This window comes from Cavia porcellus, unplaced genomic scaffold (genome assembly GCF_034190915.1).
Source record: "Cavia porcellus strain 051 isolate PalLab524CR breed Dunkin Hartley unplaced genomic scaffold, mCavPor4.1 scaffold_14, whole genome shotgun sequence".
Lineage (NCBI taxonomy): Eukaryota > Metazoa > Chordata > Mammalia > Rodentia > Caviidae > Cavia > Cavia porcellus.
In genome coordinates, this window is record NW_026947497.1 from 58,916,882 (window position 1) to 58,937,664 (window position 20,783).

The following is a 20,783-nucleotide window of genomic DNA, read 5'->3' on the forward strand; positions in this document are numbered from 1 at the left end:
ACACATTTCTCACTGCCACCACCCGCATTATAGAATCAAAGCCATGCAGGCTGGACCGGAATGGGTGACACAGGCAAATTCCTACAAGGAAAATTCTTTTCAGTTTTGAATCTCCTGTGGGGCAAAATCATCTTTAAAATGATACCACAGAAGATGCCTTTTCACGTAATAAGTATTTTGAAGTTGTATTTTAATAGTTTTATTTTAGAAAGCCCATTTGTAAGAGTTCTGTTTGCGAAAAAAAAAGAACATGAAGTCAAAGATGGAATGTACGGGTCTAGAAAATGGTCTATAAATACATATTGTTAAATATAAAACTGAAAACAAAAGTAAAATTAAGACATTACCTGACAAAACCTGAAAGAATTTCGACAGCAGATCCTCCTCTCAGGAACGCCACCAAACCTCTTGAGGCTGGAACCAGAGGGGACTAGCTGACTGAACACACACAGCACCGAGAAAGAGCCCCGCATTTGGAAAAGACATTTCTTTAAACAGTTTGTACGCTTTGGTGTTAGGCCTGTCACACGCAGCTGTGCGATGTATTTGGCAAAAAAAAAAAAAAAAAAAAAAAAAAGATGAGTAAGAGATAAGTGTATTGAAATGAGGAAATGGTAACCTTAAATTAACAGGAACCTATAGAAAGACCCAGAAATGGTAAATAAGGTTTTCACAACATAAATACAGGCTGATCCTAATTCTCTCTGCTTTGTAAGATATAAAATGATGTAAAGTTATAATTTTACACATTTCAGAAAATCATAGGAAAGGAGAGAGCATGTAGCTTTACAGACGACACTTCTGTGTCTCACTAGGATTGTGTCAGTGGAGACCGAATTTGATTCTGATGAGGTTTACACCCTAAGCCCTAGTGCTGCAACTGTAGACATGATTTTCAAAAGATGGAAGCAGCATTGCAGGAATTCAAATTCTATCGTGGAAATTACTCGGTTCAGCTTGAAAGGAAACCGTAAGTAACAACGGAGGAACTGGAAACACAAGAGACCCAGGCAGCGGTGACTGGAACTTGAGAATTCAGCTCCAGCAATGGTGGATTTAACCTCAAAGGATTAAAGGTCTAATCACAGTGCAGACCCATCAGGTGAAGCTGGAGCAAGAGCGAAGGGGAGGCCGGAAAGGTGGGGCCCGCCACAGGGCGGGCTGGAGAGGTCTGCGGGCCGAGTCCGCACTCGGGGCCAGGACTTGGTCAGAGCGGAGCGTCAGCCCCCCGCTGCCTGCACCCCAGGCGCGATGTTTATCCTCCTGTCACCCTGGAAATCTGGTACTTACCGCGAGAGCTGCAAGCCTGCCCTCTGCCGGGCTCCAGGAAAACTGCAGTTCTGCCGAGCTTTCAGCCTGCCCTGTTATTAGAGCAGGGAGGACTTTTTTGCCAGCTAGAAGAATCTTCTCTCTAAGCAATATGACAAACTCCACGTTAGTTTTGAGGCATATTGTTTTTATTTTCCTTATGTTATGGAGTGTAAGTAGCTTGTACAGGTTTTAATTTTATTCCTTCTTTGAAACTTGCTATTCATGATATTTTGTTTTAATTTATTGCTTATTTATTTGCATATATATTAATTTGTTGATTTTTAATTTGTCAGTTTACTTTAATAAATTGACACCTTTTTCCACATTGTGGTTCTTTATTGGATTTGTGTCTGTGATCCACTTAAAAGATGTAATAGTAATCTTGAAAAGTATAGAAGTGATTTGTATACATATATACATATGTATAAGTATTTATTATTCTCTAGCATACATTTTTCTGATTTATATGTAATTATAATTCTTAAATTATTTGATCTAATGGGATCTCCAGTGTTAAGATTCATTATTTCGTTTCCTTGATTTCTCCTGTAATTCGCAATTTATGCTTGCCTACACTCTAGTAAATGTGAAATTTTGTCATCTGGAATCAGTAATCAAACTTATGCAAGGATTTTGTTTTAATACATATTAATATAATATTTATAATGTTATATTATAATGTATTTCAAGATGTGATACTATTTCAAAACTATAATGGACTTTGTTTAAGTATTAAAACTAAATTATCCTATATGGTCAGTTATGTTTTTATTTCTGAATGTGTACAAATTAAAACACACACCCCAAACCAGTGAAGTGTTTAATCACTGTGAAAATAAACAAAATGTGACAGGCCTATCAGTAAGCAACATTCATGAGCAATATAATATTAACATGGTATATGTCTGTATTTTTAATCTGATTAATGTACTCATTTTTGTTCAAATTAAAATGAGTATTACCTCAAAGAATAATTAATATTTAAAACTAACGTTTGCTGATCTAACATGGTGAATTATTTTTTACTGTCAAGAGAAAATAGATTGTTTAATCTCCTTTGCCAAAGGAGATTTGTCCAGTTCTGGACAAATTACAGAAACTGAATTAAGGCCAAAACCACTTTGAAAGCAGACGAGTGAGTAGAAGCACCATAGAATAAATCAGTGTTTAACAGTTTTAATATTTATTAATGTTAACGTATCTGCCTTAACTGTCCATCAGACTTTTCACTTGAGCTTTGTCACTTTAAATAAGTTTATGAATTTGAGTGTAAAGGAAAATTACACTTTTTGTGGATTTTTTTTATTAAAAAATTATACATATAAATACTAACTTCATTTTTTCTTATTGAAATGTCAATATACTTTTTGAGATGAACTTGGATTTTGTTAAAATGTTTCTCTGAAGTGTCAAAATGTGAATTTGGAGATAATTTTTAAACCATTTACCAAATGTTTATACCGAATACTTTCAATATATCTGTATTCTTTCAGTTTTTGATAACTTATATTCAGTGAAAAACTTAATTCTGATCTCAAATACATCCCAAAACATTGAGAATTCATCATTCCAACACTCCAGTAAACAAATGATTGTTGAAACTTTTCTGCTTTGCAATTTAGCCGTAAATTACTACAAAATAGCTGTGTCATAGCCATTAAATGCCAGAAACACATTCATTTACCACTGACTATTAGAGAAGTTTTCTTTTTGAATTACTAAAACTCCTGTGCAGTTTACTATCTGCAAACAAAAGCCATGTCACATGGATAGGATTTTGTTAAGGGAAGATGAGGACATTTACCATGACTTCACATAGTCCGATGAGAATTTATACAGCATGACTCCATACGACATTTCTGTCTATGAAATTTGTCGAGAGAAGTAAATTATACTGGTCACAGTGTGGTAGGAAGAACAGAGAAAACAGCCTCTTGGTGGATGTTTATTGTTCTGTTTTCCTTTCACACAGGAGCATCTAAATGGTGAGCACTAAGGAGAGAGACATTAGAAGTGGTCCCTTCCCAGTTCTTGTGGCCCTCACATTGGGTTTCATCTTGATAGAGTTATATGGTCTCCAAGAGCACGCAAATGGTTCCCACATGTTCTCATTTTAAAAGTTTGTGTAACACAGTAAGTTGTCAGATATGATTAAACAAAGTGTTTTCACTGTAAAATATTAACTCAGTGGATGTAAAATATAGTTGAATTACTTTATTTCATAAAAGGAAATTCTGAGCATTCTGAAGGGAATTTGAAATTAAGGTTCCAAACTGCAATTTTTCCAGTATTTCAAATTTCCACATATAATTAAACAGGTGGTGGAATGACACCTGAAAATCACATTGATTTGCTCTGCATGATGTGACATGCAGAGGTGTATCTTGGTTGTGATTTAATTTACGTTTGACTGGAAATCTCATTCTCTTGCCTGAATGTGGTTCTCTTCCTTGGCTGTCTTTCCTATCAGTGATGATAAACTATATGTGTGAGCCGTCATTTTTGCCTCCTTCTGTTTGGTTCCCATTTAGGATATAGTTCCCTGACAGACCTTATGTCTCAATACACAATTTAATTGCTTTATATTAAAGATCAAAAACCTACATGTTTGCAATAGATGCCTCATACCTTTTCCTCTAATTTCCTCTTTATTAATTTAAATTTTCATCCCATTAAACAACAATAAAGTTATAAAATGTTGCTTTCAAACATTTGTAAACACTACCTTGGGGGCTCTGCTTAAATTCACACCTCGACTCTGGCTTCATTCCCACCATGACCCCTTCTTTCCACCTCCCATCTCCGCCCACTGCTCCCTCCCCTTCTCTTTCCTGACTTTCCTCACTTACTGCTTTTTGTGGTTGCAGCTTCATTTGCTTCCTGTTAAACATCTTCACATGGTGGTTACAGCTTGCATTAAGGCAGGCTGCTCAGCATTCACACAGGTCTTTCTCCTTGACTTTGCACACGAGTGTATATTATCAATAACTCTGTGATACACTACATAATGAGGCTGACACCCAGCCCTGCCTCTTACCCTCTTACTCTATCTTGGAGAAACACAAGCCCACTTGAGAAATAACCAGCAGAGACACTGTGTCTGCTTAGGTTCTCGAGCCAGTGTTCAGCTCCTGCTCTTTTTAACATGCTGGCTGAGGGTAAGGATATGGCTGGGGTAGATGAACTACCCATCAAGGGTGAGGCTCTCTCCAAGCCTAAGCACTGAGGACAAAATAAAACAACAACAACAAACATCCTGTGTTGTTCAGTGTGTGAGGATATGGAAAGAAAAGCACCAGGTTCTGAGTACACTTTTCATATTTCATTCAGCTATTATTCTCTTAATGTATAAATTCAAAGAAATAGACAAAATAGGATGCATGATTCTCCGTGAACACTGAAGAGATGTAACAACTCAGATTTCTTACAAAGAGAACACTTGTGCTTTACTTTTCCTCTACCATTTCATCACATTGTTTTCAAAATAACATCAGATTAGGTTAAATCATTGATGAGAACACAATGCACACAAAATCACTTACTAAAGGCACAAGAGGTAAAATGTAAGAGATTTATTCTTTTATCAAGCAATATCTAAAGACAGCAGCCACGTGGTGAAAGTTACAAAAGAAGAATGTATGGGACAGACATATATTAAATCATTAAATCCCAGACAGAGGCTCCGGTTTGTGTCCACACAGGAGAATATTACAGGAAAGTGAAGCAGGTTCAATACGTAGAAAGATAAGCTGATTTTAGTTGTTTGTCAAATCTACCTCTCATGTTTCCTGAAGCTAAGAAGAAATCATGACCTCACAGCTCAGGGTGTTATACACACATAAGCTATTACACACTATAAAATTTCAGGTTTCTATGCAGTTTTACACCATTTTAAATGAGTAAAATCTATATTTAAAAAAGACCTTATTGGATACCTTCACTAAATAGAGGTCATCTCAACAACCCATTAGCAGTTTTAGCAACAATTAGAAGCAAATCTTAAAACATGTAAGCTATTACTTGAAGCCTGGATAATTATCTGCTTGTTTCATTAAACCAGCTCTCTAGTGCTAATCTACTACTGGACTTCTCCTTCCCATTTCCTCAAATGGAAGAAGCAGTGATTTTTACTTTTCTGCAGCGTCTCCAGGGGAAGGATTAGTTAGGTTCCCACAACTGCACACAGTGAGAAGATAGCTTTGGGAGTATGTAGGAGTTGAATAGAAGAAATCATGGGTGGCAATTACTGAGAGTAAAATTCTTCATGGTATGGTATTTAAATAGCAAAAGCAATGGAGAAGTCCACCTTGCTCACCACCATTGGACTACGCCGGCTACTGAACCCATCCTGAACTCCCCCGCTGAGCTCCCTCCTGTGGCCCTGCCTCACTGCTGTTAGCTTCTCTGGTTGGATTGATTCTAAGCAGATACAGTTGAAGTTCCTTTTTTAGAAAGCTCCTGACTGTGGAAAGCTGGGCTATGAGAGAAGCATCTGTTCTGCCAACAGCGGAGACACTCCAGTGCAGCTGGGATTCCAGACAAACTGGCATTCAAACAGTAATGCAAACAGTAATGGAGAGCAAAGTGAGTGAATCACACGCTGCGAACATTTTTACCGTATTTATTTTCCTCTCTAACTTCTCCATTTTCTATAGCATGCTGCAGATTGTAGAATAAATGTCAAATAGGGTTTGTCACCTGTGTGCTATCTTAGGCCAGCTTGTGCCTTCAAATGTGATTTTGTAGAGGGTCCCACAGACGACTGAAGGTAAGATTTGACAAGAGATATAAGCAGTTTTAAGTGACAATAGATTTATAGCTATAAGGGTGTTCAGTATGCAGCTTTTAGTCTTCCTTTTCCTCCTGTGACATTCCCTTCAAGGCACAAAAGATATAAAGAGTGGACGGAACAGGATATTTCGAATTAAACATTTTAGAGTTCCAAACTACCTTTTATTTCTGGTTCAATGTACCAGAAAAATGGGAGTAAAAATCAGATGCTCCCCTCAGATCACATGATGCTTACATCATCTGAAATTCCCTGCAGGTTAGTTATTTTTAAAGCATTTAAAATATTTTTATTGGTTTAAACCATAATCACGCGTTTGAATCTTCTAAGTGGTGTCATTTCGCATTAGACATCGTGTTAACTGTTTCTAATAAGCTGTATTTTTGCATATCTCCTTGTCAGAAATGATCTATTTTACTAGGGGCACCCAGTGATTTTTGTCTGACAGGGACATGACTTTGCAAGGTGAAGTTTTGCACTTTCAGCTGAGAGCAAAGGGCTGGGACTCTCCTGCAGGGGGCAGGCTAGGCCTCACCCACCCAGACCAGGGTGTTGCCCTTGGCGACCTGGGTGATCTCGCAGTTCAGCCTGTTCAGCCGGCCATCCAGGATGAAGAGTGAGTCCTCAGAGGGCGTCATCAGGTACTGGCCGAACAAGCCACTGGCCTGCACGCGCCGGTTCTTGGCATCCCAGGGCCACTGCGCAGCGGGCAGGGGCTCCTTCAGGCCACCCAGCACGCTGACGGCACCTGAGGCCAGGTCCAGGCAGAGTGCCTGGGTGCCAGCGCTGCCGCAAGCCGTGTACCCGCGCGCGGCTGTGAAGGATGGCAGGAAGGCCAGGTCGGCCAGATGCAGGTCAGTGCGCACGTCGAAAGCCCCTCGGATCTCACCACGTGCGCCAATGTGCTGTACATGCACCAGGCCCCGGGTGTTGTCCACGCTGACCAGGTAGTGGCCATCCGGGGACACATAGGGCACACCCGTCACATTATCGTTGGGGCCGATGACCGCATCGGTGACCCCGTCCACCACCAGCTGTGGGAGCGTGGCCCCTGAGCCATCAGGCCTACAGCTCACAAAGTAGTAGCCGCCCAGGTGCGAGTAGGCCAGTGAGTGGGGCACGCAGCCATGCGCCCCCAGGTCCACCGAGCGGACGTATGACAGGGTCTCAAGGTCAATTTTATGCAGTGCAGCCTCATCCTTGTGAAGAATGAATCCAAACCTGCAAAGATGCAAGCACAGTGAGACAGGTCCTTGTGCAGTGGTGACCCAAGAGACTGCACTGCAGACCTGTGCAGTCCAACAGACTCACACACCGACACCTCCACCTCTGCCTGACCAGCAGGCCACTCTCTTCCTTTCTATTTTCTCACAAACGCATTTCCCACTCTTTGCTGTTTGCTGTTTTGTCAGCTTCAGTCTTCCTTGCTCCCAAGCAAAAACCCCAGCACTAAAGGGACCCAGGTACATTTTTGGCACCCAACGTGGGGCCTCTCCTCTCCTCTCTACACAGAGGCCTTTAAGCAGGCAAAGCAAAAGAGAAAACATAGAAGTGTGGAGAAAGTGGGGTCTCCATCCGGAAGCCCCAGCACCTATGAGATGAGGCAGAGTGAGTGGTGGGTGGACAGGAACCATGAGGGAGCAGCAAGGAGGAGGGATGGGGTAAGCACTTCCTAAGGAAGAAGACATAGACCCCGGAAAGGGGGGACATAGAGCACTTTGGCCTGTGCTGGGTGTGGAACTGAAGGTAACAGCTTTGCTGTTCTGTTTGCCAGGAGAATCTTGGCAGTGAGACCCTGAGGCACTAATCTATAAGCGGCTCTTCAGGTCATGCTGGTGAACAACTGAGGTACGGTGCCCAGGACAGGGTCCCACAGGGCTGCAGCTGGAAGCACCCACTATGGGGTTTGGATCTGGGTCCTGGAGGGTCCTGTGGCCACCCTACTCTGCAGCCTGTTGACAGGAATGACCCTCGTGACTATCAAACAATCACCACCATTTTTCGCCCTTTAATTTACAGAATTCTGTTTATTGTGTTCTAAGATCACCTTCAGTAACTATCTTTTTATTTCATCTTAATTTTACTGATTCTACACACAGGTTTCATTTCCAGCCTTGCCAACACCTCCGCCATTATTTTTATGACCCACAAGCATCATAGTGACCATGTTACTGTCTACTGAATAGTGACACATTTTGGAGATTTAGCATATTTTCCTTTCAAATCCAGTTAATTTATTTCCTCTTTAATCAGTTCAGTGCTTTTTAGTCCTCAACACAATACAGACTGAAAATTATCAGAACTGCCCCTGGTGAGTATAATATATTTTTTGTAACTCTAATGTACAGCAGGAAAAAATGGATTCCCAGAAAATTAAGAAAGAGAAGATGAGATAGCAAGTAGTAAACAAAATTATATCAAAAAATGAACCTTGGTAATGGATCATGAAGGCTATTATTTTTGTTTGTGTAAGTAGTATGATTGAATTATCTAAAAGCTCCAAGTGCCAGAGAAAAAGCGTTCCATGAACTTTACCTATCAGTGAGAAAACAAGATGACCTTATTGTGAGTGTAAGATGAAATAAAAGAAAATGCTAAAGAAAAGATAGCCAACTCTGCTATTGTCTCCTGTGTAATTTGTTTTCCATATACTACTCATCACACAAAGTTTATTTATAAAAAATAAGATCATTGACATGCATTATAAGGAATATTTTGCACTCAACACAGTAGCTCCTTAAAGTTTCAAAAGAGAAGTTTTTGGCGAGCTCTGAAGTGTATATAAACTCACAGATTTAATATAACAAAAAGGAAATTAGGAATTAGTGTGTTGTACTGTGGATGACACAGAGTGCCTACATACAAAAGTGTGCTGAAATATGTGTAAAGCTACAACTTCCATTTCACTGCATTACATAGAGTTGGGAACCATATTATAATTTCAGTTACATTCAAATACTTGTCTTAAAACTATTTATTGTCATGAAAGAGCACACACACTTTTACCTAAAAGCTAATCTTAAAAATATTTCTTAAATATCCACTGAACCACTAGACACAAGGATCTACGATTGTGTTCAAAATCAGCATAATTGTGTCTGCCTTAAGAGGAAATGTAAGACAAATGAAAGATTGGTAGTGGTGAATGCTTAATTATAGTATTCTGCTGTATTATTACCTAAAGGGTTAGTATTAACTTCCCTGTGAATTTGAACTAGCATAATATTGTTTGGAAGTAGTATTTCTAGTGTATTTCTCAATGGTGTCCACCATTTCTGATGCCCAGGGTCTTTAATACATGGGTTTTTGTTCTTTCAGTAAGCAGAGCTCAAATTTGGATGGCACCAAGGGACATAGGAACTGCTGTCATTCATTGCTAAGTAGTCTCATGAGAATATTAATGCCTAATGAAAAAGCATACTGTAGACTTTATATCCTTTCTACATACTGAATATTAAGAAACACTCAAAGTTTTAACTGAGTTCCATATTTTTGTTTCTCAGCATAAACAATATAAAACCATGTGTCAGTATTCCTGCTCAGACTCATCTTAATATGCAGTAGCTCCCTCTGTGGAGAAGAAACGTGGTAATTTTCTGCTAGTGGATAACTCTTAAGCATGTATAGGTGTGTATACATTTGTTGGTATTATTTATGAAATTATGAATTTTGACGGAAAAATGTCATTTTTTCTTTTATAGGTCATATATGAACTCAGAAAACAAGCATTCAGTAGAGGCAATAAGCCAAATCAAGCTTTGGAATTTCTGGTCTCCTCTTCACCTTGAGTCTTCTACTCCCTTGGACAATGAATTACGAATGTTAATGAGAAAGGATGAGAGACGCTCCCTCTCCGTCTGACCTATTTTAACACTGACACTAAATAATATTCTCAAGTTTTGGGTGATGCAATCCAGCGTCTTTTGAAGATAATTAAAAATTTAAAAAATGATCCATTTAAAAATTCAGAAGTTCCATGTGGGGTTATAAAATTGCATCTATTTTGACATCCCCACTGTCTGCTCCTCTAGGAATAGAGAACACACTACACAAGCAGATGCATGAGAATGCCTTCAACTCTCCTCCAGTGATTTATTGGTTAGGAAGTGTTCCCTTTAATTCAAAGTTTCCCCCTCGTAAAGATTGATATTCAGAAATCTCCCACTGTTCATTAGGCTGTGATTAATATTTACGAGGCTCTCAACTTTCATGCCTGCTTAGTATAATAGAATTCTGCCTTACTAGGCCTAACATAGTTTGCTAGTATTTGTCAGAATACGTATAAGAGTTTGCAAAACAAAAGAGTTAAAATCACTCTTTTTACTATAAAATTGTCACTGGAAAAATGTGTTCTCACAGTATGGCATTCTGTGAATTTGTCAGATTTGGTGTGGAGAGTTGCAGTGATTTTTTTCCTTCCTGATGTTTTTCTGAATCCATATGACTTATTAAAAAGGGGCAACATTAATTGCTACATTTACGCTTGAAAGTGTGATAATAATTCACATGCAAAGTCTTTGTTTTAGGTGAAGCAAAGTCTCCCAGTGCAGGCTGCCTTGCTTTCCCACTCACCATCCCAGTGTAGTGGATGTTCTGTGAATATGACCTTCTGCAAGTCCCTGACTCCACTATATCCAGTTTCCTCATTGGCAGAAGAGGATAAAAGCATCACTTGCTCTGAGCATGAGAGTGACCATGTTTTACCACATACGAAACTGCTAGCTCTTTGCAACTAAATAAGTATTATTTTTTATACAAATCACATAAAATGATTTACTTAGGAAAATAAACTACTGGGCAGACAGTGGAATGAGGGAGTAAGGTGGACAAATTATAGCAGTAAAGTGGAGTAGCAGACAATTATAGCAGTAAAGTGGAATAGAGACGGTAAGCTATAATCTTTAATATAGGTAGCCTTGATACACTAAAATTAAAAAAAAAAAAAAAAACAGGCAGAGTAGAGTAGGAGGCAGGCTCCATCGAGATGCTCTGAATGGGAAATATACTCAACCCGAAGGAGGGTTAATAAACTGAGAGTCAAAGATGACAAAGCAAAGCTATATGTGACAGTAAACCAGAGAGAAATAGTGACAAGTCATCCAGCAGCTGCAGATAGATTGGAACACTATGACACTTTTGGGCAGTGTAGAACTACACAGCTGTAAGGAAGGAAAACCCTATGACTTTAGTGAGTAAAAGTGTACAGCTCAAGATCAAGCTCAGGGGTAGAAAGGTTCAGCAACAACTCAGATAGCCAATGGGCTGGCCCCCTAATCTAAAAACTAAAGGGGCTAGTGAGACCCAAAAAATACAAAGCATCCTGAGAAGGGGAAAGGTGAAAAACAGCCTAACAAAGGAAGGCAAAGGTCATTGTTAATAGTGTATCAGTCTTAAAAATCAAAGTAGTCTTAGCGCTCTGTTTAGTTTGATTTTATTTTGTTCCTGTCTGTCTACCCATATCAGATTTGAGGGCACACACATCTAACCCAAAAATAGCAGGTTATACCATGGTAACTATCCTTAATTTCCTATTAATTTAAACTGAAACCCTGTATTACTTATACTGTCTTATTATGACTGATCTTATTTGAATCTGATTTGTTATACAGCGGTTTTGCCTTGGCTGATTTTATTCAAATTTGGTATGCTTGATAGTATCAAGTCTAAAAGTAGAGGTAACTACTCTGAAGATGACAAGATGTAAAAGATATCCATACCAGTTTTGATTAACTGATCTCAAGTCCTACAACGTTTTCAAAGTTGTGCTTTTATAAAAATAGCTGTGTAGTACTATGCTTAACTATATTAAGCCTGATGATGTGGACAAGTCTATTGAAAATAACAAAAGAAAGCATAGTAACTATGGTAGATCACCTAATATTGTGGTCTTATGTGTCTTTTTCACTGCATGTTTTTCTAGGAATTTTCTTTGTTGCCTTGTTATGATCTGTTTTTCCCTATAATACATAGAGGATAGATATACATGTAGAAATTCACACATGGGAAGAATTTTTTAAACTATTTATGGGAACAGATTATATAATGCAAGATGTAATGAACAGATACTCTGAAGAAGAGAAACTAAGAAACCCAATGCTAATTCTGTAACATTATGATATAAAATCTAGCAATACTATTATTCACTGTTCAGAATATTAGTCTAGTTTGTTAAGTTCAATTTCAGCATATGTAAAGATAATGAGAGACATTATGGTAGTCATTATTGACTTCCCCAATGTCAGATCTTGAAGACCTAAAAATCCTTTATCATCCTATAATGACTTGATTAGTTCTATAATATGCAGTATGTATTTAATGTAAGGAAAAATGGAACTATTTGGAAGAAAACTAGAGACAATAAGATAGACAGTGAAGCTCTCCAATGGACTTCCTTTGAAATCTGTATTTCTTTAAATTGTTTCTTTATGAACTGTTTTGTTCTGTTTTGATATGTTTAATCTTACCCTCTTTAAGATGAAAAACAAGTGTGTAGGACTGATAACCATATTACTAAATTTTTGTTGGATCATTGTGCAGAACTGTTGGCAGTGTCACTATTTGAATGTCACTTTACATGCTTTAATTTTGTAACCTGAACAACTATTTCTAAGATGACAATATGTAACTTATCAACTAGTGATTTTTATTATTTTTCTGTAATTATGTATTATTTCTATGCTTTTTCCTCCATGTTTTTGTTTCTTTCTCATTAAATAATAATAATAATAATAATAATAATAATAATAATAATAATAAAAGAAAACAAACTACTATAATCAATGAATAGGAAAATCAAAAACAAAACTATTGTCAACTGTTCTGTGTAGTGGGCATTCATTTCCTAAGTGTTCACTGAACATGCAGTGCCCCCAGCCTTTGCAGTGTAGAGACCTGCATCCTCCAGAACTCGTGTGCAAAGGCCCAGCTCCATGTTCGGGTGGGCAGCCCTAGTGCACAGCTATTGGAGCTTGAGCCTGCGGAAGGACTGCAGCGTGCCAGGCCTGGCTCCTCAGGAGTGCAGGGAGCCCAGCCTCTCTGTCTCCTCCTGCTTCTCTTCCTTTACTGCGTCACAGTCACTGAGATGCTGTTGACAAGGAGTCCCTGACCTGAGGCCAAACAATGGGGCTCTGACCTTGGACATCAAGCCTGCAGATGTTAGCTAGATAAATCTCTTTTCCCTGAAGAGTTAGTTATTTAGGTATTTTGTTGTAGTAACAGAAACTGGACTAAGATAACTGGCTGTACTTTTCCATGACAGATGCTACAGAGAAGACAATAACAGTAGGACAGGGTGCACACTTGGGCCTGACTCTGTATGGATGGTGGCTTACACAGGGACACTGTCTTATACATCATGGAAAAATCTGTGGTTGGATTTTGGACCAGGACATACAAGGTTCTAAGAGTCGTAGCCAGTGTTTATGTCCAGTAACTCACGAGTCTTGCAAAGGAGCTATTTTCTAGAGAAAGAAAAGAGCAGGCATTCAGAGGGAGCATGCTAGACAAGGTCAGAAATCTGACAAATTCAGTCTTTTCTACCATTAGTGGTGAGCAAGGGAGTGGTGAGTGGAGGCCAGGTGATTTGAGCACTAGGTCAGCTGGACACCAACACTGGCAGGAAAGCCAGCATCAACATCACTTCACCCCACATCTAAAAGAAAAGCATTTTTCCAGGCTGGGGGTTTAGCTCAGTGGCATAAGTGCCTGCTTTGCAAATGCAGGGTCCTGAGTTCACTCCTGGGTAGCGATTAAAAAAAAAAAAAAAAAAAAAAAAAAAAAAAAAAAAAGAAAGAAAAGAAAAAAGAAAGAAAGCAAAGAAAAGCATTTCTCAAAACCTCTTCAGTGTTGCAATAATTGAAGCCATTTCTGTTTAAATAAAACTCCAGGCCAAAAAAAGAAGAAAAAAAAAAAAAAAGAAAAAAAGAAAAGAAAAATCTTAAACGGCCCCCGGAGTTAATTGTTTGAAGATGTTATATATAAAATCTATATTGAAAACATGATAAAGTGAGTGGGGTATTTTATAAACAAGAGCAGTCTGTATTATTAACATTTCATTTTTCAATCAGATTATAGTGTTCCACTGAAATACTGAACAGATAAGAGGTGAAAATTAAAGCTTCCTCACATAACAAACACATAAACCTACACACATGATATACCATTCCAACAGCTCCTGTTTAGTTACATCAGACACAGAATATTCATGGATAGAAACCATAAAACTGCCACGAGCCATCATTCACCGTTTTATGAATTTTTTTATATTTAGTTATTTTTTATCTCAGACTGATCCTTGTAAAAAATATATACATCTATTCATACTCATGTACCAGCAGATTTAGGTTTACATAAATAGCTCAGGAAAGCATGCATATTCATAAAGAGAGGTCACACACATGTGGAAAGATAAATCCCAAAGATTATTCAGAGTTTCTAATCACTGGCTTCTAGTGAGTAACTCAGGTATGGAAAACAAGATTTATTAATAATCCTTCACTTGACACATACTCTCTAGAAAGTGCTTCAACTATTAAAGGCCTGTACTTCTTTTTTCAAGTTCTTAGAGTTTAGGACACATAACTGACAGCTGTGCCGTGAGAAGTCTTTCTTCCTAACCTGGGTTTGAAAATCTGACATGGACACCACAGAGTAGCCTGCTCCATGCCACCCACCTTCCTGACACCAGTAGGGGGTAGCCCCCAGGGGTGGCAGGGTGGGTCACAAGAGCTGGCAGACCAAAAGTGAGGGGAGAGGCAGTTCAAGGGCACAGAGAAGCAGCAGGGAAGGAAGGAGGCAAAACCTTCTGAAATCTGTCCCTCAGTCACAAACTATGACAGAAATAATGTGTGAAAAAGCAGTGCTACATGGAGCCAGATGTGGCCGGAGCTGGGCTCTACACACTCTGCCAAAGTTTGCTTCCCTTCATGATCTCCTTACCAGCTACGTCACAGACAAGACTGTCTTCTCCAGAATCCTGGGATTAAGTTTGTGAACAAAGATACTACAGCATATATAACAGAATACAATGTAACCTAATTATATTGAGACAGTCATATATCAAGTGCTCATGTCTCATGTTTATAGGGAATAATATTTAGATGCAAGGATAACAAGAGAAACCACCAACAGAGTGAAGCGACAGCCCACAATATGGAAAAAAAAGTGTTTACTAGCTGTACCTCAGACAAAGGATTACTATTGAGAACATATAAAGAACTCAGAACTCTCAAACCTTCCATGTTCAAAGACCCAGTGCACAAATGAACATCTGAGATGAATAAATACTTCTCAGATAAAGAATTACAAGTGTTACATAAATATACAAAAAAAGTTGAACACTATCAGTCATTTGAGATATGCAAATTAAAATGTCTCATCCCAGAAAGAATGTCATCAAGAAACCAATCAATAACAGATGCTGGTGAGACTGCTGGTAGAAGGTAGACTGGTGCAATCACTGTGGAAATCAGTGTGGAGATTCCTCTAAAAACTAAGTTTGGAAGTTACATTTGACCCAGCTAGTCCTCTGGTGGGTATCTTCCCAGAAGAATTTAAAACGTTATACTACACAGATATATGGACACCCATGTTTATAACGGCACAATTTGTAATAGTTAAATCTTGGTAACAATTCAAATGCCTGTCAACAGTGAAATGAATAAAAATGATGTGAAATTTTTATACAATGGAGTGCAGGTCAGCCATAAACTACTGGAGCATTTGTAGGTAAATGACTGCAGCTCAAGACCATACTCATAAGAGAAATACAGCAGACACACATGTGCAAACACCATCATTATCTCCCTAGTGTTAGAAGCTGAAAGAGAAATAAGATCCAAAATGTACAGCAGATATTGTGAAATGGGAAGAAAGTGTTCAAAAGGAAAGAGAAACTGGGATGGGGGAAAGGAGAAAAAAAGGAAGGGAAAAGCAAAAATGCAATATATATGTATATATATATATATGTGTATATATATATATATATGTGTGTATATATATATATATATATATATATTTACACACATATATACATATGATAGTTAAGGCAGTTATACTACTAATTTCTGTTACTTCATTGAAAAAGATAGGTTTGTACTAATATTGTTTGGATATTACATTACTATTTCTTGTATTCTGAGTAAGAAATTTAAAGATAACAATAGACAATGTATTTACTATTGTTACCTTCCTATCTTATTTTGAAATTTTGTTTTTTTTTCTTTAAAGTAAAATAAAAGATGCAAAGAAAAATTTAAGATTAAATTGTAATATAATAAAAATTAAAATTAAAGAATAATATAAATAGTATCATGAAAGTACTAGGACAAGCAAATGTAAGTATCAAGGAACATAAGCTCTTCTTTCAATCCAAAAGACACAGCTTGTTGAGTTGACTATATTAACCAGTAAGTATCACTAATGCCATCTACAAGTGAGTAAAATGTGACAGAGACTGATCGTTATCTGACTGTATTAGGAATTACTGAAAGTCAAAGAAAGAAAACACTGCAAAGTAAATTTAGTAAATAAGTGGATATTTTTCACATGGTGAGGGATTAATAATGACTAGTAAACATAAAGAGATTCAGCATTTTATGATTAGGTGAAGGTAAATTTAAATTAAAAAAATAAGATACTTGCTTTCACCAGTTTATGAACAAGAGCAAGAAAGTGTGTTAGGACCCAAGACCAGAAATGATATAGATAAAAATATTTTCTGATTTGTTATTGGTAGAGGTTTAATTGTAGGTTTTGTATAGATGTTGGCACTGTCTTTTAAAAGCTGAATTTTAAATCTGTACTCATGAGGCAATAGTGCCTCTCTGTCTTTCCTTGATGAATGATCATAAATAACCACAGAGTACCTGCAAAAGGATATTCACTACATCGCTCACCATGATAAGAACATTTAGAAATATCTGAATAACAGACAGCAGAAAAAGGCTTAAATAAACAGTGAGCCATCCACCAAGGAAATTTTATATTGAAGTGATAAAATGCTAGGGTACCAGTCCACTAATTTAGACATTTCAAAAGCTGTTGATATTTAAAATACATTCTAAATAAAAAATGACAGTATATAATCTCATGGAAATTTTCTAATTGTTTCTGTAATAGAAATAAAAGATTACTAAACACTTTATACTATTACTCTAAAGAAAATTGCTGTGCACTCCTGAAAGAGATCTTTACTTACTATAGTATACACTTCTGTGTGGTTTGCATACTGCATAAATGCATCAAAATATATAAAGAAAATATGCAACCTCTGTATTCTTTAGCTAAATAAAATTAGAGCAGAAAAATGCTACTTTAATTCTGTAAATTAGAAACACCCAGCATTAAAAAGTGATCAGTAGAACTGGAACCATATATTATTGCTAATGGCAACTTCTATGAAGAAAGTAATTACCAATTAGCATAAAGAGTCTTTTCCATATTTCTGCTCTGTGGTGACATTTCATTTCCTGGTTAACTATTCTGAGGACAAAATAATGAATATGGGTAAAAATTTATACACAATTGCATTGTAAACTTTTTATGTACCATTACAAATATTTATACGTATTTGAAGCCCCAAGTGTAAGTGAAAATTAATGTAAATGCTGACCTAACCACTTGGTGCAACAAATACTCATGTTAAAAATCGATTTATAAAATATTAACTTTGGAATTATACAATTATACAATAAAGTCATGTGAAATAACCTAATTTTATGTAAATAATATGATTAAAACATTAGAAATAAAATAAAATTGTCAGACTGAAGAGATAAGTGCTCGAAGTTTAGCTGTGGTCATGTTGGAACACCAGACTAAGCTTCTTTTGTTGTATTTTGTTTTAAGTTTGCAATATTTACTCAATGAGCATAGTATACTTTTGTAAGTATCAATGCATGAATACATGCACTGATGATCAATGTATAGGTAAAAATGTAGACGTATATTAGCTATCAATAGCATCATATTCTCACAATACCTGGGGGCCATCATGTCAATCTTGAAGCATGATCTTCAATCACGCTATATACATGTACAGCCTAGAATTTGCACTTTAGTAAAAAGGTTTATCCATGTAAAGACTTATCTTCAGATTCAGACAGTGAAGTAGTTTTAAAAACCAGAGTACATTTGGATATTTCATTAAATGAAAAGGATTAGTAAATAAAAAGATGACATCCCATAAATGAATGAATCGAGATGATAAATGATAAATTAACATGACAGATAAGAAATAATATAACTGGTAAATATTAACAGAGGCTCAATAAGAAATGTTCTCAGCTCTAATACAAACAATTGTCATAGTAGAGTGGAACTAAAAACTAAAAGTTTTCCAGGAGAAACATACGTGCAGTCGTAGTTCCAACAGACAGCAGTGTAAACCAGGAAACACCTCCATGGTACAAAGAGAAACCAGTGCTTTTTACTCTTAGGAGACCACTCCACAGTGTCCACCAGCAGGTCTTTCTGGTTCTCTGAACTCAGAGTGTGTCAGAAGGAAACCTTCTGCAGAGGGCCCTCAGTCCTTTTAACAATGGTTTTATCAATCCAAGAAACATGACAGAGTCTAAGTGTGAGGAGAAAAATCTCTGAAGCACAAGTTCAATATCCTACAAAACCACCGTTCAAATGTTAAGGAAAAGTGAAGGCGTCTCCAGATGTTAAATGGAGAGAGTTTGTGCTACTGAACTCAGCATTTGAGAAATTCTTAAGGCTATATTTTAGGTCGAGATGATAAGAGAACACTAGACAGAATTTGGACAAAAATCCTAGATAAACACAAATTACATATTCACAATATTTATACAGATTGATATGAATATATAAAAACACACAAAGTAAATAAAGAGGTAAATATTATTGCAACTAATTTCCTGCATGCCTTAAAGAGTTAAAAGGTAATGGCATAATATAGTGATGATTAGTCTATGATACTAGGAACACAGGTAGGAAGGCACAATTTGTGTAAATAGCAATAGAAGGGACAGAGTAATACCAGAGCAGGGCTTTTGTATGCTACAGAGGTTTAAGAGGTACTGGAATTGAGTGGTTTTAAGTAAAAGATATTAATTGAAATTCTAAAGGCAGTAATAAATTAAATAATTTGTTAAATGTGTTAAAAAGAAAACTGTTTACTACAAAAATGCAATTAAAAGCAGTAATGGAGGAAACAAGAAGCAAAAATAATACAAGACAAATGGACAATATTAATTATAAATGGCTTAAAAATTTCAATTAAAGCCAGACATGGCAACATATGCCTATAATTCCAGCACTTGGGAGACTAAGGTAGAAGGCTTGCCACAAGTTCAAGGTCAGCCTCAGCTACACAGCGAGAACTTGTCTCAAAAACAAAATGAAACAAAACAATCCTCAAGAATACAATTAAAGACAAATATGAGCAAAACTGACCAAAACAGACAAGTATGATCACATCTGTACTCTACATACAAGACTCCAGAGACAAAGACATAAATAAGTTTAAAAAGAAAAGGTAAAAAAAAAAAAGATGCTCAGTGAAAATTGTCACCACAGACAGTGGGACAATCGTCACAGTTTGAAGTTAAAATTGTTAAGAGACAAATGCACTTTAAAAGTGAATCTGAGCAGTACAAATATATATATATATATATATATATATATATGCATCTAGATTTATATATATATATATATATATATATATATATATATATATACATATAGATCTAAATCTAGAGTACCTGACACTAACATGGGCTAGAGTAAGAATAGCAACAGATTTACAAAAGCCCTGCAGTAGTAGTTGGAAGCTTCAACTTTCCACCAACAGTAACACAGTGAACATCCACACTGATTCTCAATTAGAAAACACAGGACGTAATGAGATAATCCTGTTGGGCTCAACAGACATGTTTAGTGGACACTCCCCAAAATTACAGAATTCATGTTTTTATTAAGAATACATGGAACATTCTCCAGGACAGAACACACTCAACCTTTAGCTAACTTTAAAGCTCAAATTGCACAAAGTATCTTCTTCAACAACGCGACAAAATTGGTAATAAATAATACAAAGCTGGAAGCTTCACAAATGTATGGAAATTAAATATACCCCAAGCAATTTACGATTGAAAGACAAAATCTAAAACAGAGTTAAGATATTCACTGAAACAAGAAAAGTAGTCCACATAGTGCCATAACTAAATCCTAATACATGAAATAAAATCCGTGATCTGAATTTACACTTCATGTAACACTGCACCTCAAAGAGCCACAAAAGGAAGAGCAAACTTAGCACAAGATCAACAGCCAGATAGGAAAGAAAGATTAGCATGGAAGCAAGTGGGGTGGAGAATAGAAAATGTGTGGAAAGAATCAAACGATATAAAGCAGATTTTGTGTAAAGAGCAATAAATATGATAACCAATTAATTCAACTAAGATAAACTGGGAGACTCAAGTTACTAACATAACTAAAGAAAGTGAGGACATTAGCAGGGCTTAAAGGAAAAAAAAATGATTCTATAGAATGCTTTAAATAATTATACGTCAAGAAATTAGAGAATGTAAGCAAATTGGTAAATTCTTAAACATGCTTCCCAAAACTCTCCCAATGGGGGAATATATAAAATCTGATCAGTTGTAGAGAGACCAAATCTGTAAGTAAAAACTTTCTGAGAAAGGCAAGTCCAGGACCAAAC

The 20,783-nt window shown here is 36.9% G+C and overlaps 1 protein-coding gene across 5 annotated transcripts in view; it reads right to left on the minus strand.

Annotated features, from left to right (window-relative positions):
* Positions 1-4,868: 4,868 nt before the first annotated feature.
* The window catches only part of Fstl5 (follistatin like 5), a 598,962-nt gene continuing 583,047 nt past the window's right edge, over positions 4,869-20,783 (minus strand). For all 5 annotated transcript variants that reach the window (XM_063260930.1, XM_003476994.5, XM_005006804.4 and 2 more), the window contains one exon: positions 4,869-7,321. In XM_063260930.1, coding sequence (XP_063117000.1) covers positions 6,625-7,321 — 697 coding nt within the window. In that variant the 3' untranslated portion in view covers positions 4,869-6,624. The remainder of the gene's footprint in view (positions 7,322-20,783) is intronic.